At 33.3% G+C, this 23,104-nt stretch overlaps 2 protein-coding genes across 2 annotated transcripts; one reads left to right on the top strand and one right to left on the bottom strand.

Moving 5' to 3' along the window:
* LOC104764447 (transcription factor bHLH62-like) lies at window positions 1,239-3,962 on the bottom strand. The gene is made up of 8 exons (XM_010487980.2): window positions 3,067-3,962; window positions 2,821-2,979; window positions 2,611-2,676; window positions 2,438-2,506; window positions 2,219-2,290; window positions 1,877-2,092; window positions 1,700-1,781; window positions 1,239-1,600 (listed from the first exon to the last, which is right to left on the bottom strand). The coding sequence occupies exons 1-8, from the start codon at window positions 3,748-3,750 to the stop codon at window positions 1,557-1,559; spliced, it is 1,392 nt and encodes a 463-aa protein (XP_010486282.1). The 5' UTR covers window positions 3,751-3,962; the 3' UTR covers window positions 1,239-1,556.
* LOC104764448 lies at window positions 10,296-11,588 on the top strand. The gene has a single exon (XM_010487981.2). The coding sequence runs from the start codon at window positions 10,602-10,604 to the stop codon at window positions 11,505-11,507; it is 906 nt and encodes a 301-aa protein (XP_010486283.1). The 5' UTR covers window positions 10,296-10,601; the 3' UTR covers window positions 11,508-11,588.

The raw sequence follows: 23,104 nt of genomic DNA on the forward strand, positions 1-23,104 counted from the left end.
TTACGACTAACGCAAGGAATGGTTTATTTTTTTAAAAAAAAACTCTTAATACTGTATAGACGGTATAGTATTATTTGATACGCTCAGTTACGTCTGAACCGTTGTATTTGTTTTCGAATCAGTCGAGTATTATCTCATCTGCATTATACTCTTGTGCTTTTTATTATCATCAACATGGGGGATAAATGGTTTTTGAGTGATTTAGCAATATACTTGTGGCTATAGTAGGTAAATGGAAAGAGACGCCTCTGTGTTCTATATAGTTCCCATAAATCACGCCGTAATCCCTAAATGAACATCCTAATTAATCAGCTTTGTTTTTTTGCTCATAACTAACCACTCATATTAGACTTTCTAAATGTTTCTGTTTATTTTGAATAACTCGCACAAAGACAATAGAGAAAATGACACAACACCTTACACAGCTGGTTAACACTAGCAACGATCAAATCAAAAAATCAAATATGATCTAACATTCAAAATTGACCTTCACGAGTTTAGAGTAAAAATAGAAAAAAGTCAAGCTTTGCTTAGATTCGATGTTTGTGACTTTGCTATTAGTACCTGTTATTTGTTGGAAATGTAACACACTTGAGCAATTAATTTAGCACAAAGCTAGATGTCTCCCTATGTGTAACTCTTGCCGAAACAAAACTCAATACCAATTTTTTGGTTATTAATTTAAATTATATTCCAAGCAAAAACTGTAAATTATAATTGAAATATCTTAGCACATATCCAGCAGAAGGCAGAAGCTATACATTTTCAATAATTGAAATATAAAATCTTATTTTGCATCTATATATCATTTCTTTGCTACACGTTGATGACTTTTCCGTAAACCATACCACAAAAAAAAAAAAAAAAAACCAGGTGAGGGACTAGTAGTTCTAGCTTGGTGGAAGAATCGCTTTGTTGGTCTAGGCCAGGAATCGATTTTCTCCAAGCACAGAATTACTCAGCTTTATCCTTTTGGCCACATGGGTATGAGCTCATTGCTTACGGCCCATTTACATACCTGGAGGACCCTATTCGTAGGATACCCTCTCTGATTTAAAAAAAAATTATTGAAAAAATGTGAATTTAGAGGTTTGATCTGTCCTTTTCTTATCATTACATATTGAAAATATCTTCCTTTGGCCATTTATAGAGAGAACCGAATTATTTTTTCGCTTCCACGAGTTTGATATTTTTTTGTTAAAAAAAAATTACTGGGTTTAAAAGAAAAAGTTTTGTAGTTCGGAAAAATAGTTATAGCTTTAGTGGGATTAAAACTTACACTGATTTCAAATATAAACAATACAAGCTTATGGAATCTGATTACAATAATAACGGATAATTGGATATGATAATAAAATCGAGTACCACAAATGAATCGTAAGGATAAAAAAGAAGAAATTATATATCTATGAAGATGATTGTAGAACTGAATTCGCAAATGGTGTGGTCCAATTCAAGCTTCTTGTTATGTACCCCCATCAATCCTTTTCTCACTTTCTATCCGTAAGCCCTTTAGAACTCTAATCTTTTTGTAAAAAAAAAATACAAATAAAGGTTCAAAGTTCAGCTTTCATGTTCGATGGTACTTGGTTTGATGGACCTGCATAGATATATATTGTACACCTCAAAACTAAATCATCGTGTCCATATAATGAAACGAAAAAAATAACACACACACACATGATTTAAATTTCCTTACCTGGGTTCAATTCGTGGATCAGGTTTTGAGCGAAACCCATATGAATGATGCTATGTAAATCATCTTCAGAAAATGTTGAATACTGAAAACAAAAGCCAAAAAGGGTTAAGGTTGTTTCGCATGTTACATTTATATAGAAGAATGTTAAAAAGTGATAGAAGAATTTAGAAAAAAAACCTGAGAAATAGAGTCAGTGAAATGAGCAAGTGTTGGTAAGTGAGAAACGAAGCTTCTAGTTTCAGAAGATTCCAATGGGGTCATTGTGTTATTGGAAGAAATTTTAGGGTTCAATTGTAAAATTGTATTGTGATGATGATCACTCAATAAGGTTTCTGCTGAAGAATCTAGTTGAAGTACTTGATGATGCATTAGATTGTTGCTTGAAGGAAATATCTGTCAGAAAATTAAAAAGTTTTATAAACACACGATTGGTTCACAAAGTAATTATTGTTATAATAATTGTCAATTATAATTACTATTAATGTTGTTTTAAAAAAAAAAAGTGTGACGGTGACTTACATCCTTTGACATGAAAGCATCCATGTTAAAGTCCAGCCTGGTGTTCACTGACGATAACTTCATCGACAAGAACTGCACCATAATTGAAATTAAGATTATTAAGATTAAGAAAGTAAATAAATAAAATTCGAAATCGTGTAGTTGTTGTTTTGGAAAAGCGACTATGAAATAATGGAAAAGAGTTTAAAGTGGACAAAAATAATCTAATTGAGAAATTACCTCAACTTGTCGTTGCAATGATTGGACATAGTTTATAATTTCATCCAGCATCAGTGCTTTCCCAGTAACCTTTAACAATATATCATTATTCTTATCACAACTACATTACAACTAAAAACGAATCAATTAGTTAAATTAATCAAACTCTCTCTCTCTCTCTCTCTCTCTCTCACCTTGTTGCATCCAGGGACAAGATCTTGAAGCAGCTTCATTCTCTCGCTTATTTTCTCTCTTCGAACCTTTTTTAAAAAATCGAAACCTCAAATTCCAACCCATATAGAGAGCATATGACTAATCCAACTAATGAGAACATAATTAAACCTTGAGATTGAACTAGGTAACTAATTTTGGTAAGAAAAAGCAAAAATAAAAAGTTAACTGACTCGTTCTGCGAGACTGTGACTGTCTGTGGCTTGGCCTCGTCTAGCTCTGACATGAATGTAGTCTTTGTAAGGATCATCATCAACTGATTTCGTTTTGTCTTCGTTTGCTTCTGTCTTTTTGCTTCTCTTCGGGTCAGAAACTTCCTTCTCTTCAACCTCCTGAAAATAAACAAAACTAATTAAAATAATGAAAAAAAAAGGTTTTATTTAAAGAATGTGAATCGAAAGCTTTGATTATGAAAGAACCTTTGATGGTGAAGCTGTGGAAGGAGAATTCTGCTTGGATTTTGTTTTTCTTTTCCGGGAAATTTCACCGGAAGATTCGCCGGCGAGAGGCTTGAGAGCTGGGGTGCTAGAGACACGTGGCATTTTCTCATTGGCTGCGACGGGTACGTTATTATTATTAATCGGGAACGGTGGGTTGGTTCTGCCGTTAAAACTCCGGCTACCGAAACAAGAGAACCTCGCCGCTCTCTCCGCGAAACCCGTATCGCCGGAGAATTCAGCCAAGGGGGTCGGCGGTTTCGTCACCATCATATGTCTCGGAGGTGGAGAGCTGCGCATCGGAGTTGCGTAACACGAGGCGGAGACGTTCCCGTTGCTCGCCGGAGCTCCGTAGATCTCGCCGATGTTACCCAATTTTCCGATGAGCTCTCTGATGATGAAATTGTCTCCATGAGCTACTCCTCCTCCGCCGGAAAAGTTAGAGTTCGGCGAAGAGACGAGTGAACTCAGAGCCGAGTCGAAGATGCTCTGTTCCGTTGACTTTTCCCAGAACAAACAATCCCGGGATAGATTGTGACTGAGACTGGGGTCCACCGGCTGGGTTGAACTCGAAACCCAGTTTAGCATCGCCGAAGAAGAAGACGGTGACGTCATCAGCACCGGCGGTTGTGAAACTCCTGCATTCATAAACAGCTCGTTCTCCATGGAGCTCAATTCTAAGGAAGTGAAGATGGAAATCAAAAGTGCAGATTTTTAAAGTCCTTAATCAAAGAGCGATTAATTAATTAAACTCAGATCAGAGATGATTCGTCCAATAGAAAGATATAAAAAAGTTTGTAAATTTCTTAAAGTGAAGAACAGAGTAGAAAAGGGGAGCTCGTTAATGGCACTAATGAGGAGTTTATATACTTTTTTAATAAAATTTGTATTTTAAAATTTTCACCAATCAATGACTTTCTAATAAATGGAAATAAATAAATAAATAAAAAGGAAGAAGGCCTTGGACGTTTAGTTAATGTAATAAAACGTCAAAGACAAATCTGCTATTTAAGCTTATTTCTAACGAACTAATTTTGACGAATGGGTTCCTTTGTCGATGTTTCCTTAACCATCGCCGGTTCTTATGTTGATTTTGTAATGTCAAAAGTGTTGAACGCTCTCTTTGATCGAATATCAAAGAAGAAGACAATAATATATTGTTTCAAGAAGTAAGTTTCGATGAGGCAATTGGGTTTTTGTTGAAGCAATTAAGAATTAGTTAAAATTTTAAGACTCTCGAGTGTTGCTTTGGTGTCGCTAACATATGTCAAGTTTTACTTAAAAAGTAGTGTTTTGTTTGTGTTACCTGAATTTTACAGTAATATGCAAAATAGATTGTCTGAGTTCAGTTGACGAACTCATTGTGTTCAAATTCCAGGTTCCAGGCAAGTACACGTTTTCAATAACATATCACCGACTTTTTACGTTAGGAAAGACAAAAAGAGACATACATACGAATAGATGAATAGATGAATAGATGAGATAAAGTATACTTCATGTCATATAATAGTACAACCTTGAGCGCCGTCAAAATAAGAAAAAAAAGAAGAAGATAATATACACGTTGAGCTATTTCATACATACAGCTACGCATTCAAACAATACAGATGCTTCGGATCAGATCTCGTATCAGTTATCTTATCACAAATAATATTCACACCTACGTCACGCATGATGAAACAGATGCTCTAATCATCTGTATAGTCCAATATCGATTGCATTAATAAGAGCGCGTCTTGTGGTCTTCTTCTATTCATATGGGCCTTCAACTTCTAAACCCATTAACGAATTAAACGGGTTTCATCCATCCACGAGAGAAAAAATTTATATGGGTTTACCTAATATCACTGAAAGATATTTGAGTACTTTGGTAAAATGATCTTATTTCTCAATAATGTTTATAATAGTCTAAGATGCTCTTTATATAGGCTGTAGAATAATCTAGACTGCTGTAGAATAATCTAGACTTCTCTAGGGTTTTACAGTTGGTTACAACCTTAGTCATCACATAAGGTTAGAAGGATTTTGAATCTGTTTGCTTGTGGTTCATGTTCCTTCTTCTTTACTCTAACGTCTTTTGCAGGTATATATAGATTTGTCTTCTTCTGTGGTGGAGTTACTGGGCTTTCCTTGAGTTGGGTCTTTCTTTGATTTGTAGTTGGGCTTGATTTGGTACATTCACTAACATTCCCCCTCAATTGAAAGGTGGGTGACCAACTGACGTCGAGCATGTGCCGGAGTAAGGTGAACTCCTTTTGCGGTAACGATTTGGTGAAAATATCAGCCAATTGAAGAGCTGCTGGGATGTGCCTCGTCTCAATGAAGCCAAGAGCTACTTGCTCACGAATGTAGTGGTAATCTATATCGAAGTTTTTCGATCGATTGTGGAGAGCTAGGTTTGCACTGAGGTAGACTGTGGAAAGGTTGTCGCATTGAAGAACGGTGGGATGAGATTGAAAGATGTCGAGATCTCTGAGAAGGAAGGAGAGCCACGTGAGTTCCTGGGTTGTTGCTGTGAGAGCTCTGTATTCTGCTTCGGTGGATGAGTTCGACATTGTTTGTTGGCATTTGGCTGACCACGAAACAAGATTAGGTCCGAGCAGAGTACAAAATCCGGAGGTTGACCTTCTAGTGTTCTTGCAACCTCCCCAGTCATTGTCACTGTAGGCAGAGAGAGATAGGTTGTTGTCTTTCCAAATGCGGAGACCCATGTGGAGTGTGCCTTTGAGATATCGAAGGATCCGTTTTAGGAGGCCAAAGTCAGAGGTAGTGGGGGCGTGCATAAGCTGGCAAACAAAATTGACGGCAAATTGGATGTCAGGACGAGTGATAGTTAGATATTGGAGTTTACCCGCAAGGCTTCTAAAATAAGTAGGTTCGGAGAATAACTCTGAGCTAAAATTAGTGAGTTGCTGCGGCAGTGGAGTCGGCATTGGATTGTAATTACTCATTGCAGCTTGATGTAGTATGTCATAAGCATAGGCTGTCTGGTGCATGAATATGCCTGTTGGATGCATTTCAAACTCGACTCCAAGAAAGTACTTCGGAGGACCAAGGTCTTTCATGAGGAAGCGTTGATTCAGAGTTTCAAGAAGCTTGTCCAGGAGATATTGACTACTTCATGTAAGAAGAATATCATCAACATACAGAAGTAAGGTTAGAGATTCTCCATTTTTGCGATAAGTAAACAGAGAGGGATCAGATTTGCTGCAGTCGAAACCAAATTCGATTAGGAAGGTGCTGAATGTGTCGAACCAAGCCCTTGGAGCTTGTTTGAGTCCGTAAAGGGCCTTGGTGAGACGACACACATGGTTAGGTTTCTGCTGATCAACAAAGCCATCGGGTTGATACATGAAGAGTGGTTCTTGCAGTTCTCCATGGAGGAAAAAAGCGTTTGATACATCCAACTGCTTTATTGGCCATCCTTTAGCTGTAGCAACTTCTAGGACCAACCTGATAGTCGATGTTCTTACTACTAGACTGTATGTCTCGAGGTAATCTACACCTTCTTCTTGCTCAAATCCCTTGGCAACAAGTCTTGCTTTGAGTTTGTCTACGGTTCCATCAGGCTTTAACTTGGTTTTGAATACCCATTTCGAGTGTAGCAGGTTCATATCTTCTGTTGGTTCAACCAAGTCCCATGTGTGTAACATGTTGATTCTCCCTACTTCATCCATTAGTGCAAGATTCCACCCTGGATGAGCCATTGCAGCTTCCAGATCTTTAGGTTCTTCAGTCGTATATCTGGAAGTTAGAAGAGCATATCGCGGATTAAGTTTGTGAATTCCGTCTTTAGCTCTAGTGACCATAGGATGATCGTTAATTAGTTGAATCTCTTGATCATCAAGCAGTTCTGATTCACCATTGTCAGAATCTGATGGCTCCATGTTGGTTTCGTTTTGCAGATCATTGGCATTGTCCTCCTCTGCTGCAACAGGTTCAGTATCCACATTCTCATTGTTCTCGCTAAAGAGTCCTTCGTCGTTTTGCGTATCAGCAGCTTGAGAATTGTGTGGAGTTGGTGACACGATAACAGGGTTCAGAGTTGCAGGTATCGCGTGAGGACTTACTGTGAAAGATATTTGAGTACTTTGGTAAAATGATCTTATTTCTCAATAATGTTTACAATAGTCTAAGAGGCTCTTTATATATGCTGTAGAATAATTTAGACTTCTTTAAGGTTTTACAGCTAGTTACAACCTTAGTCATCACATAAGGTTAGAATGGTTTTGAATCTGTTTGCTTGTGGTTCCTGTTCCTTTTTCTTAACTCTAACATCTTTTGGAGGTACATATAGATTTGTCTTCTTCTGTGGTGGAGTTATTGGACTTTCCTTGAGTTGAGCCTTTCCTTGATTTGTAGTTGGGCTTGATTTGATACATTTGTATCAAATTATTAAAACATCTTAAAAACTGATGAAAATTAAACATCATTGGATTGGAGCTGGAGATTAAGTCACTAACTAAAATTTATATGGGTTTACCTAATGGCTATCACAACGTATAAAATTATAAAAACATCTTAAAACTAATGAAAATCATACATCATTGGATTGGAGCTGGACATTAAGTCACTAACTAATATTGATACAGAAAATCATTTTGATATTAAGTTATGAAGATGTTTGCATAATTGTTTTTTTAAGAACAACAAATTAAAATATTAGTATGTGTACATCACCACTACCACAATCAATTATGTGAGCTAGTATATGCAATATGGATAATAAGTTAGTTGCATCAGTTAATGTAGGAAAAACATATACATGACATTATTTGTCTGATTTGTTGTAAAAAGTGTTCACTTTAGTTTTACTCGAAATACGAATAGTTCTAGGTAAATGTTTTCTACTAAATTCTGTGCAAGTACATTAATTTTGCACTTTTCATGTTCGTAGCTAGTGTACATTCTATACATAACAATGATTTAGGAAAGATGTTTGAGTCCCGTATATAGAGTGCTTCTTGGCACCATCCTTACTCCTTAGTGTATTTTATTCTAAAACTAGCAGCATTTTCACGATTTAACTATAAAATAGTAAAGATCCCTTGACTCTTCGCATTTAAATAAAAATTACGATAATATACAAGAATATGGATTTGGGTTCGTCTTTAATAATAGTATACCGCAACCTGCATGGGACAACGAGCATAAATAGACACCACATAACAAAACCCACTTGTCACGTTCTTGTTCTTACTAGGGATTATTAGATATTGTCACTTGTTCGTTACTTCATTCTGAGAACTCTTCACACCTCCCAAATTCCAACTTTTTTCTTCCATTAAATTAGCAAAAGTTATTGGACGCGAGCTTTCCCCCTCAGTTGGTGTAATTTCCCCCTACGTTGTTGGTACTAATTACTTTATATGAATAGACTAACAACTATAATGGAAGATAGATTGTCAGTTTAAAATATCATTTGAAGATAGCCGGATGAATTTTTGTGCATGGATGCTTAGGCGACAATGCCTTTATTATATATAGTTTATTCGCTCTCTCACTGATCTCCCAAGATATTGCTTGTTTCTAATACCTCACAGTCACAGGCTAACACATATCTTACGTTCAACCAATAAATAAAGACCGAGTCATAAAATTGACTTATTCTCCATCTCAACCATAAATTTTTCTTTCGAACTCAAAACGGATCACAATTAAAGTATATGCTCGGCTTAAACAAGATTATTGGTAAGTCTTAATAAAAAGAGTTTATTTTAAAATGTTACAGAGAGACGCAGCTAGCTACACCTTTCCCTATCATGAAGAGCCAAAAGAAATGGATTAAATCAAGAAAAGAGGATAGGGGATACAAAGGTGAAAGGCTCTTTGGGTTGGTTCTTCTTCTTTTGGCCCTACGCCTTCCCCTTTGGCAATCATCTATCTCTCGTCCTATTTGGCCCCCACCACAATTCATCATATTATTCCTCTCTTTCTTTCTTTCTTTCTTTTTTATCTCTCTGTCACGTGTCTTCTTTTCCTGTAAATTCTATCTGTAATTTGCTTACGGATAACCCTTATTTTCCTACCATCTCAATCTGCTTGTAAATTTTTGTAGCGACAAACTGATAAGACTTTTCACATCTGTCTTGTAATTCTTTTTAAGTAAAAACTTCAACTGAAAACAAAATTAATCTAGAAATTTCGAAAATTATACTTTTTCCTCAACCATTTAAGACTATTTACAATGGAATGGTTGACATACGATAAGATTTTGTTTCTAGAATATCAGAGGAACTTTCAATCGCTAAACGACCATAGTGAATTATTAATTTTATAATTTTGGAGGGTAATACAAATCTAGATATGTTTTTTAGTTTTATGTTATTTGGTCAAATTGATATCTTTGTTGTTGTTGTCGTCGTCAAATTTGAAGTAACATACATATATCATTGTTTTCAAATCAAACTTGAAGGTGAAATTATTATTATTATTGGGTCAAATTAAATCAGGCGTAGCATGGGTTATGGAGTTGTTAGTTTTTCAATTAATAAAATGTAAAGACACATACATATCTCCATCTATGGTTTTCTCGTCTAAACAAAATTGTCTATAAGAATTTTCTATCGTATATCACATACAATAATAGTAAAATATTATGATTAACTTGTAGACGAAAGCGTATGTTTTTGTTTTTTGTGCAGAAAAAAAAAGGGATGTGGAACCTATGAGAAATCTTCCTGGGCCAGCTACCATTCAAAAACTACTCCATCTAGTGAGAGAGAGAGATAGAGGGAGTCTAGTGCATGCAGTTGTTAGATGAACATTGAATGTAATCAATGTATGACATGAAGTGACATGCACATCTATGAGAAATCGTACGAAAATCATAATCATTCTAATTTTTATTAATTAACTTAACTATATTTGTCTAATTGATAGCATATCTTCATAGAGTCACTAGCCGAGCCGTGCTGCTAAACATGGGAGCTTTAATGCTTTATATAATCCATCGGAAGGCTCATCGATGGATGGTCTATCGAGTCCAAGATCCATCGATCCGGTACCCAAAATCCGAATATACTAAAATATCTACGTGAACAATTTACATTATGACTATGTCCGCATAAGTTATATAACTTTTACTAAAGAAACTAATAAAAATGGAAGCGTGAAAAATGTAAATGAGAGGAGGAATAAAACCCTAAATACCCGTTGCCTGTTGGGATATGCCTTTGCTTGCCTAACCCATCGGGCCAAAAGTCGTCATGCTTATTAGTAAGCAAGAAGTGGTATATCCTCCGGTTCTGCTTTTCCCCATTATTACGTGTCTTCTTATAATATGCACCTTCCATCTTTATTTCTTTATTTATATCTAATAATTATAGTATAAATAACTTAAGCTTCTCTTCGAATATTCGGAGCCCCAACTCCTCTCTTCTCTCTCTCTCTCTTCACGCATTTCTTGTTCTTGAACCTTTTATAAAAACCCATCTCATCCTTCTCTCTCTCTCTTATTCAAACTTCTCTCCGAGAAAAAAAAAATTCGAGTTACGTGTTTCTTTATACATTTTGATATGGGTTTCTCTAGAGCAAAACGTGTCACCGATCCACTCGCAGACGAGGTTAGGGCTCGTCTCGTTGGATGTAGCTTTAGCAGCGGCAGTGAACATACCGGCGACGGAATCGAAGATTACGAAGACGATGACTCGCCTTGTCTCTCCGATCTTGTACAAGGCTTTTTGGAAGATGAAGTTGAGACCGTCGATGATGATGACTCTCGCTGGTGTGATCAAGATTCGGGTTCCGACTCGGATTCTGACTCGGACGGAGCGGAGCTCCCTGACTACGCCGACGATATCGCGAAGATTCTGAGGAACTCACTTATAGAAGATTCATACGGAAGAACGGTGCTGGTTCACGTGGCGAGAGCAATGGAAGTGTTGTCGTCTCTCGGATCTCAGCACGAACAGCGTGCCGTTTTGTTGCGTAAGGTCATGTCTCTTCTCAGAGAGCTTGGCCACAATGCGGCCATCTGCAAAACCAAATGGAAATCTTCCGGCGGTCTCACCGCCGGTAACCACGAGTTTATCGACGTCATGTTTACCACACCTTCATCAGCCTCGTCTCAGACCGTACGTTACATCGTCGATTTAGATTTCGCGTCGCGGTTCCAAATCGCCAGGCCAACGGCACAGTACGCGCGTGTGCTTCAATCGCTTCCGGCGGTTTTCGTGGGAAGAGGAGAGGAGTTGAAGCGGATCTTGCGGCTCGTATGTGACGCCGCGAGGATCTCACTTAGGAGCCGTGGCCTCACGCTTCCACCTTGGAGGAAGAATCGTTATATGCAAACGCGGTGGCTTGGTCCTTACAAACGCACAGCCAACTTAACTCCGTCATCTTCCGCTCTTAACACCGTCATGTGTCGTGCCATCGGTTTCGATAGTGCCGTCGGTGGCCGTCTATTAGTGCGAACACGATAAAATTAACCCACGTGTCATTTTTTAACTCGATTTTTTCCACACATTCTAGAGAATAATATATAATTCCATTATTTAGAATTTTTTCGTTCGAAATAAAATAAAAACTTGTGATACAAAACAAACAAATTAAACCCAAAAAGAAAAAATCTAGATTTTACGATGAATAAAACAATTTTACGCGGAAAATGAACATTGTGAAGAAAAAAAAATAAAACACAGAAGAGCAATGATCGAGTGCGACAGGTACACACAGATAAGGCTTCGACTGATAGCCGTAGAGTAAGATCTAATGGTCATAATATTAAGAAGGGAGATCAAATGATGTGGAGGATAACGTATTATAATAAATATAGCAATCGACGTGGCAGTAACACGTAACGTAGTTCTCGCAGTGCATTGAATGTGACTTGGCGTGACAAGTCAGGGTCCAGGTCTACCTAGGTGCATGGGTTTGTCGTCTAGTTTCGACCACACCTGATAAAAAGCCTTTACGAGAGAGAGAAGAAAAAAGTGGGACAAATAAAAATAATAGAGCACGTGGAACGGATAAGGTTTTTATTCATATTTATTTTGTTTTTATTCTTTTGGTGTTTATGCGAATATTCGGGTTTTTCTTTTTCAGACCAGATTTTGCTATCCACAACTGACCTAATCCATTAGAGCAATCTCATTGCACATATTCTGAGATGTCTTTGATTTGTTTAGTAATATAATCAAAAAAAGAAAAAGTTTTAATCATAATTTTTGTGAGACACAGGTCTCTGCGGAAACTCTTTTAGTTCACAGAGACCCGACACGTGTCACTATTTTATTGGTTAAGTTTTTTTTTTTTTTTTCATTTTCTTCTCACTCTCTTTCGACAAAATCAAAAGGATGAAACGCAAAATCAAAACGATCGAGATCGGTTGTCTCGTCGTTTCCAGAAACAAAACATTTGGATCCATCTCTTCTCAAAACCCTTCAAAAATTTATTGGATTTTGGTTGATTTTGTGGTTCCAATTCTATGTTTTGATGAATCATCGAACGGAGATTAAAAAGGAGTGAGGATGGAAGAAGGATCTTTGTGTTTCTTTTCTTCTAGCTCATCTTCTTGTGCTCGAGTTGATGGCAAAGAGTACAAAACCATTCAATCTCCTATTCCATTTTGCAAATACCAAATGAGACACCCAAGGATAACTAATGAGAGGACAAAAAAAAAAACAGGGGTGTAAAGAGATTTGTATTATTTTTAGTATTATTAAAAAAATAAAAATACTCAAATGAGGAAGTGCAATGTGTTTGCTTTTACTGTCTCTTGATATATTAGACTTATTAGTATTAGGACGATTTACATCGTTCGTTTTAATAAGCATAGTTGTATTTAACTAATGATTTCTATTACGACGGTCCAGTTATGCATTTAATTTAATCATGTGATGCTGCAAATCGAATGGTATAATTCCCGAGAAAGATTTTAGAACCACTAGGTCTCAAAGATCACGACTCGTCGACTCATATTAGTCGAATGAGTCATTTCATCAAGTAGTTGGTCGGAATTGATCTCATCTCTCTATATGACAATAGTATTTGTTTTATGCATCTACCTAGTCAAAGTTTCAAACGTTGCCGAGGACTATATACAATACATATTTATAAAATCATAACAAAAAATAATAAACAAATGAAATCCAAGTTGATATATATATATATATAAATAAATATGGTTGAAGTTAATGTTTTCGTTGATACTTTTTTTTTTGTCATCTGAATTTATATTAATTCCAACAATGGAACTAAGAATTACAAGAGCTAGTACATAATCAAACAGAGTGACAGTTAGCCTAACTTAGTACTCCCACCACAATCGGCCTGGGAAGACTATACAAAAAATCCTGATTTACAAATCAGCCAATAGTTATCCCAAACAAAAAATCCTAATCTACAAATCAGCCAATAATGTTTTCGTTGATACAAAAGATGGAAATAAATTATTCTTTTACTTATGATCGTATTTCTCATTTTACTATGTATATATAAATCTTTGGTATAGTGCTTGCACATGTGTATATTAAAAAAATAGGTCGTTTATCTATCATTATTATTCTTCCTTTAATTGCTGATTTCAAATCGATGATATTTTGTTAATTATACTTGTTATCTCTATGGCGAACACGCAACATGACGAATAAAAGAGGAAAAATCAGTACCGGAGAATCGTCTTTTGATCTTGGAGAATATTAATATGTTAATTTATTTTCATATATGACAAATCTAGTGTCAGCGAAAAATTAAATGTTGTTTCGTTAAGAACTAATTAATCAATGATAATTAATTTTTGTTTTTTATTGTTGATTTGTTTTGCAGTGTGAAAAGTCTTTTTGTTCATCATATACTCTTGAGATCAACCCAAATTATATATATGGCTGAATGGAGACATTTTATTTGCGGAATTTAGAGAAGATTTATGAATAACGCACATCCTTCACCAATCACAATAATTGTTATATTGTGGTTTTACAAAAAAAAAACAAAAAGTGGTGGGTGCCTTTTTTGAGAAGGCAAAATGCTTTGAACTGTAACAACTCAAACATGTTTATTACCCAACCGTCAGAAGAAAAACGAAGTGGATTATTTTTATATATATTTTATTATTTTGATTATAATTAAAAATAGTGTATAGTTGTTGTTTTATCCCCCACATATATATGTCTATGATTCTATCTAGGCTATATATTCTCCCTCTTCTTTTCCCTCTTAGATCATTGTTATATAAAAATTTGCAATCCAGTTTTTTATATTAAAAACATAAAAAAAAACAGATAAGAAAAAAAGATTAATTTGTAATCCAATTTACTTATGTTTAAAGCAGAAATTATTATTTTGAAGAAAAACATATGTTTAAAATATTTCTGATTAACAACTGAAAAATTTCATATTAACAATACCGCTAATAGTTTTTTCACCAATCAAACATCATTGTGTACCGCTTATTTTGCATAAACCACACTTGTACCGCAAATACTTTTATCCCGCACGTACCGCAGTTGAACCGTACCGCACTTTAAAATCATTAGTTTCGCATTACTAAATCCGTCGTTACCATTCAGACCCATAGTTTGCTTAGTGTTTTGATTTCTGAACGAAGCAAATTACACAACCTGCAAAATCGCATGGACAGTACTAAAGTCTAGAGGCCAAGAATGAGTTGAACTTTTGTGATATAGTTCAAACTTAGATGTTTGAACAAAAAAAAAAAAAGTTCAAAATTAGATCTAGTGATGATCATATATATCCTTGATTTCAAATTAAAATGTTTGGATCTAAAAACTTTGAATACATTGTTTTTGCATTGAATATAACCTAATCTAAGATCGAACTAAATCTCAGATTGGGTCTTAGGTTATAGATAGATATATTGTCCACTCTTATTACAAGTTACATAAAAACAATTTGTGATATACTGATATCTGTGCTATAGTAGTTGTTTGGGGCCAAATTGTATATTTAAACAAAAGATATTTCATAGCCGGAATGAATTATGTTCACTCTCGTAGTCGTGTACTCCTTCGAAGGATTAAAAAAACAATATATATATTTTTTAATTACATTTTGGTTTATATGCTTTTATTTATACTTATTTAAAAATTTATTTATAAAGTTAATTCCTAAAAAAATTCTAAAAATAATATTATTTAAGATTTTGTTTCCTAAATATTTTACATACCATTCCAACAAAAAAAATACAGCATAATATATATAGAAACAGAAACTATGATATATTAAAAACTATGATAGATTTAACCACACATTGTATTACGTATTGAAGATATTTTATCTCTGAATTTTTTTTCAAACAAAAAAACAATAATTTGATTCCTATTATGTTTTCCAAAATCTGTCAGCTTTGATTATTATGTAAAAAGAATTTCGATTCACATTTATTTAAATATTATACTTAATATATATGAACTTAATAAAATTTTAAAATATTACGAATATGTAGATGGGTTATAAAAAAGAAATATTAGAATTAATAAAATATCATTAAATTTGTGCTAACACGGGTTAAATCCTCATTTTATTATTTGTCAACACTATTAATATTACAATATTTGATATATAAAAATTAAGTTGATTAAACTAAGATTGTGTAAAAGAATTAAATTATTAGGAAAAATGTGATTTAATCATAGCGTATAAATGACTTATTATGTATTTAGATTCCTTATTTTTTTGTTAAAATAATTAAAAATCAAAATAGAATCTCAAACACTAAACAAAACAAAAGAAATATAACAAACAAAATGGTAGTAAAGTATATTGCGGGTTAAAAAATTAAGATAAACATTTAGCTGCATAAACGGTCAGAAAATTTAGTTATTGCTGTATTTGCAAAACATTTAATATTTAACAAACAAATACAATATAAAATATAAATAATAATAAAAATTATATGTATGTGGTATAGGGCGAGTTAAAATCTAGTCGAATTTTATGTTTTCTTACGATAGGTTGTGTGTGTGATAAAAAAAGGAAAAGACTAATGAAGAAAGTAAAGAATTTTAAAAAGAAATTAAAAAGAAAAAAAAATTAAGAAGAAGAAAGAAAACTAAAGAAATGGCCTTTGGAGAAGGGAGTGGCCCAATGAGAGAAGGAGCAGTCAAGTGTGGGGTCTCTCACCCTCTCCACGTTTTTTATTTTCCAATGGTCTCTTCGCTTCGCCTCGGTCGTCGTCGTCTTTAGTATGTTTATGGGCCTCTTCCATTTTTTCGTATATTAGTGGTATTATTCTACTTATAATGATTCTCTTTGGAAACAAACGAAAGAGTGATGAATATATAATTCTATTACATATTCAATGTTAAATAAGTTGCATGCACTCAACCCTTATACATACAAGGTCAGCCAAAGCCGATTATGATATATTTGCATGTCTTTAAAGAATCTTAAATATTTGTAATTGTCAAGATTGGCTACTGGCTTCAACCATGAACCAACTGTGCCCATGCCAGCACTTGGCCACACACAGAGAAGATGTTGTGGACGTAAACCGCTTTTAAACCACAAAAAAAAAATCAAAATATATGAGCATCTGTTGAGATGCAATGCAAACAAATTAATAAATACACGAGCATAGGTTTAATGAACAGGATGTTAAGACTTGTTTTTATAGCGTTTTAGGGCTTCGTTGTATAAATTGAAGATCTCAAGAGATTCTTTTCCTATATACAGTATCAAGGAATGTTTAGTCTGTTTAAGTTCCTTATCTTCTGTAGTCTCTGCTGAGATCTTATTTTATCAAGTTTAACATGTGCATATTACCGACTTCACTACTTCTATGTGTGGTGATCGCTTATTCTATCATCAGCTCTAGGGCCAGCTTATTCTAGCTTTAGTCACCTCACACCCCTCCCACTTGGGAATCTCATCAATGTGTGACTGTGATTGATCCCAGTTACGTATAATTTTGGAATTACAACTCATTCGAGGTCTATTCTTACAGAATTTGGTTTTCATCAGTTTTCCATCTGATTCTAACACATTGATTCGGATTATTACATCATCAGAGACCAAATTATGTTTGAGGTTTCGAGAGATTATCATGCGCTCATAAAAGAAAGTTCAACAGGCTATACACGCTTACGAAAATCATAAAACGACTGAATACTCTCTCATCTCCGATCCATATATATATATGGATACTTTCGATTTTAAATTTATATTCATTTGATACATTTGTGTGTATAAAATTTGTAAATACATATATATCAAAAGCCATGATCTAGATCATTACGTACATTTATACATATATAATTATCTACTTCACAACGTTAAATACGTACAGTAATTTGAATCTGATCATTTAGTGTTGAGGCTTGTTGTCTTTCATTCACTTGAAGGAGATATGTGGGTTCATTGATTCATTCTCTAGGGTTTGCTTTGACGAACAAATGGGCCTCAAGAGCAAGTTTATATCCTATTTAAGGCTTCCTAGTCACCCATTGTACTTTATAACCCATCAATGGTATTTGTTAGGCTTTACACGTTTATATTTTCAGTGAGGCCAATGACTTCAAACCTCGGTCATTTATTAAGCCTGTTAATTACATTCTGTTCATAAAATGATTCAAAGTGGAAAGAAACTTGATTCTCCATTTGTGAATAGAAACATTGATAGTCATTAATTTTACAGGGATATCAGATTTTGGAGCATAAACATTCGTATCTTTCTTTTGCTAAATTGAAGAAATTCGGTTTGTTAGAGTATAAGATGGATATACAATTATATAAAAGATTCAATGAGAAATAAGTTGCAGATGCACTAAACACTTATACAAACCAGCCAAATCCGAATACTAGTTTATGGACTATGGACTATGTTAAAACAAAGTACTTGAGAAACTTTAATATTATTTGGAAAAAGCATCGTATTCGTACAAACTACAAAGTAATAACATTAACGTATGTAGGTTGTTGTTTGTAAACAAAACATATGGGTTGTTGACAAAAGAAACGTATGTGTCAAATGGGCCTCTTTTATATATGTTCAGTGGAACATGGTAATATTAATATGATAATAATTTTATTTCTTTCAATTATTGGTCTTGTCTTCTATCTTACAACACTTTTATTGGTTTCCAAATACGTCCAAACCCACCCATTAATGATCTTCTGTACTATATACAGTATGTATGTTTTCTGTATTTCAAAACTCTAAAGTCAAAAATCAAATTGAAAAATACGAATCAAAAAATGAGTATCGTTTCATATTCAAAATGTTTTAAAATATCTTCGATTCTTCAGAATATATGGACTGATAACTATACACTAATAAAAATACATTATCAATAAAGAGTCAAGGACCGTTTAGTTACATATGATACCTATCAATTATGATATACATTCAACACAGTTTATCGGAGTTTCCATTTGAATCTTCAATCCTTTAATTTGAACTATCAGAATATCTCAACATTCTGCCAGCATAACAATATCGAGGAGGTATAGAATTTTAAGAATCCAAACACATACATTATACATAGATAACATCAAAATGACTGTCTTAAAAAAACACTACAATAATATCCCAAACATAAAATATGACCAGTTGTACAGTAAGTCTCTGTTTTATTTAAATTTATTTGGGCAACCTGACAATTTCCCATACTCTTTAATAATTATGTTAACGTACACCAGACCTTACATGCCAACAAGGCAACAACTACATTTTTTTTTTCATTTTCATATGTTGATTAACATTGTTTTCATGCTGTAAAGCTTATTATTGCATTGTAAAATCATAGCTAGATAAATATTCGCCAATATTTATTTCTTTTGGTTACCAAAATTTTGGAAACTTATAACATGTTCTACTTTTATGAAATAAAAATTGTTCAAGATAAAAGAGTGTAGTTATCAGATAATAAAAACAAAAGAGAAACAAAGATAATAATTAGGGAAAGCAGAGGTGTCTCGCAAGCAGGGAAAAAAGAAGGACAGTTCGAAGCTGATGAAGGCATAAGAAAAGGACACGTGGTTTTGGAGAGTCCCACGCAAGGTGAGTTATGACCAGCAGTCCAGCTTGGCACTTGCAAGATTCTCTTATGTGTTTTGCAGATGAGATTGAAAGTGATCCCCACTTGTCAGAACTACTACGTATTTACATATTCATACACGTGTCTATTTCAGTATTCATAGTTCAATTATGTAAGTAAACGTTTTTTTTTTTTTTTTTTTTTGTTCCAATAATGTTATAATTTTGTTGTAGAACAACAACTTCATTGGTTGCGATTGAGACTAATCTAAAGCCGAGCGCCTTGTATGGACTTTCACTCTCTCTTATGGTGAATTAACTAAGCCATGTATTACCAATTAAGTTTTTTTTTTTGTTAATCAAATACTAGGACTACTAATAATAATGTAGGGAAAGTAGATAGGAACACAAAATCCGTGGCTAATATATAACTTGGGCAGTAACATTTGCTGACTATAAAACATTTATAAGAAAAAGAAGTCTCATATATTGGTGGAAATGGTCGTTTTCACCTTTAAATTGCTTGTTTGAGACGTGAATGTAATTGTTTAATAGTATTGTCTAGAATGTTACTAATAAAAAGTTGAAAAAGATGAATCTTGATAAAGACTAAATTCAAGACCAAATCTTCGGGTTACTTTTGTTTTTTTGTTTTTTTTTTTTAAATTGCTGATAATATAGATTATGGTCAACTCTCTTGATTCATCCAATCACGCGTCGAAAGCTAGATAATAACACTTGTGTGTTCTTTTCGATTTTGTCTTTTTTTTTTTTTTAATTTTAATTTTTCTCATAATACTATGATTTACAAAAGCAAAAAACGGCAGGGGTAAAAAAGTCAAAAAAGAAATTAGAGAGTACGCAGTAGAGTAGAGAGAGAGTAGAAAAGGAAGAATCCATTGACGCGGAAAGACAGCTGTTTGTTCGTTCGTTGCCATGTTGGAATAACTTTGCGGGTCCCGCTTTCACTACACTCACTCACTCACTTTCTAAATTTCGCCGCCATTACCGTCTTTCCATTGTTACGAAATTTTATTAATTACTAATTAAAGTTTACATTTTTAATCAAATGTTCTACATTTTTTTTCTTTTTTGCCTGGCTTTTGCAACTTGCAAGTGATTTCGCGATTTATTTATACAAACTATACGATATAAACTTGTTGGATATACCATATCTCTTAGTTCTTCATTTTTTTCATGCTTGCTATCTTCATATAAAACACATATTTCTGCTTATGTAATAAATTGTTTTTGAAATTTTGTATTGGTTTGGTACATGTTGTAATACCCAAGTGATTAATAAAAGTTATTGGAAGGAAAAAAAAAAAAAAACTTGTTGGATATACATATATATATACTATTACTACGCTCAGATGCTTGTTTCACCAATATACATAAATATTTAATTTAAACAGTATCAGTTATTATAAAACAATGCAAAAATATATGACCAATATACAGTAGAACCTATATAAATTAATATTTTTTAAATTAATATTTGTTATAAATTAATAATTTTTTTCAGTCCCGAATTGGACCGGTGTAAAAAATAACATAATTTGATAAAATAATAAGATAATACTTTTTTTTTTGAAATCTTAAGTAAAAATATAATCCATCAATATCAGAAATTAATAATAATATAAACTAAATATATATATATATATATATATATATCTAAGAAAATTTAGTGAAATATGACTCTATTGTTGTTTGTTTATTATTGAATTTGCATTCTTGTTGAAGCTCTTCTATAATCTTTCTCATTACATCAAAAAACTTTTGTGTTGTTTTCTCAAATTGTATCCAAAAATTGTGGAGCGTCTTACACGCGATAGTTGCTTCTTTACGTATAATTGGTTATAAAGATACCGTAATATCTTTTTTGACTTCATCATGAAGAATAGTAACAACAATTTCTTCTAAACTATGAACTTTTAAACATTTATCATTTTCACTTTGATAATCTAGTAAACTATTGACATCAATCATATTACGATAGCCAAAATTATAAATTAAGAATATGAAAGTGTGAATTATAACAAAAATATTTTATTTTAATCAAAAATATTCAAAACTATGAAAATGAAAATCTCTTCATAAATTAATATTATGAAGAGAAATTAATAATTTTAAAACCTATATAAATTAATAAAATATCGTGATCCCGACCTTATTAATTTATAGAAGTTTTACTATAATGCAAATATGTACTCTATGTTTTAAATGGTACTAATAACTAGCCATTCTAAACAAAGTTAGTAGTCTATATAAATGATTTAATTATTCAGTCGAGAGATCCAATTTAATTAGTTTGTGAAATTTTTTATAATTAATTCATAGTGATCTAATGGATACAAAAATTCATTATGATATATTCTGAGTAACATACATTGATATCGGATCAAGATAAATCAAAATTAAGGTCTCTTCTAATGTAGCAATGGGTACAATTTCTCGTATCTTAGCAAAATTAGAGGAATAAGGATATGAGGAAATTGTAACTTAGAAAGTAATTTTACGATTTTGTTATTCAAACTACTCATTGGATATACATATTAATATATTACTACGTGTAGAATCGTAGACAATAGAAATGATATTTCTGTGTGTATCATTCAATGGTACTTTACATGGCTTTTATAGAATACAATAGGATCTTATAATATCTAATTACAATTAATGTAATATCACAATCATATCTCAATCACAATAGTATCAATTAACCTTGACCAGATCTTTATTAACTTGTTGCATAAGTTGCAGAGTTGAATCCGTAATACCCTCCCTCAAGTTGGAGCATGCCGCTTGCAAATGTCCAACTTGAACTTGATCATGTCCTCATCTTCATATCCCCGTTTCGGTATTCATCAAGGTGTTATACTCCACCGTTGAGTCTCTCGGTTTTTCTTGTCGTAATCTGGTTCGTCGATGTCACAACACAAGAGTTGTGTGTGACACAAGGATTCCTTCAAATCCTTCAAGTCGTGTTCTGGTTTGTCAGGTTTGTCGGGTTTGTCAGGTTCGTCGGGTTCGTTGGGTTCATCGGGTTTGTCGGTTTCTAACAGAACGTAAGATGGCAAAAACTTCTTCATGTTCATCTTCTAGCTTTGCACTGTCACATATATCTTTTCATCATCGGATCTAGGCACCGTCTTCATCGTTGTCATCTTCATCACCGTCGTTTTTGACGATCGTCATAATCGATCCACAAGCATTGACCCGCTCTGATACCATATAGAATCGTAGATAATGGAAATGATATTTCTGTGTGTATCATTCAATGGTACTTTACATAGCTTTTATAGAATACAATAAAATCTTATAATATTTAATTACAATTAATGTAATATCACAATCATATCTCAATCACAATAGTATCAATTAATTTGACCCTTATTGCACAAGTTGGGAGTGAATCCGTAATACTACTCATTAGATATACATATTAATATATTACTACGCTCAAATTGATTATCTGATGATTACTTATTTTACCAATATATCTATGTTTTAAATAGTATTAATAAATAGTGATTCTAAACAAAGTCAATTGTCTAATTCATAGTGATTTAATCATTCAGTCCATAGACCCAAATTTAATTAGTTCATGATAAATAACTATTTCTAACTTATTCATAGTGATCTAATGGATTGTAAATTCAACTATTGTAAGTTATCTTGAGTATATTGTAATTATGGATAAGTTTTGAGTATTTTGTAATTATAATTAAACTATTGTATGTTTGTAACCATTGTAAATTTTTTAAAAATATATATATATATATAGTTTTTTACAACCTTTTGGAAAATGCTTGTTTTGGCTTGGCAAACTCTCAGAACTACTCTGTTTCGGTTTGAAATCTTTTAGTAGTTTGATTATAACTTTTCCTCTTTGGTTTAGGAAAAAAAAACAGGCTGTCGTGCAGGTTACGAACATATAAGTGAAAATGACGACCACCACTAGGCTAATAAAGTACTCTCTCTTATCAATTACTATTAGTACTGTACGTTATTAGTAATTAATACCAAAATTACCAATAACGTGTGTGATTTCAAACAAAAAAAAAAAAAAAAAAAAAA

This window comes from Camelina sativa, chromosome 19, assembly GCF_000633955.1.
Source record: "Camelina sativa cultivar DH55 chromosome 19, Cs, whole genome shotgun sequence".
In the NCBI taxonomy this organism is placed as follows: Eukaryota; Viridiplantae; Streptophyta; class Magnoliopsida; order Brassicales; family Brassicaceae; genus Camelina; species Camelina sativa.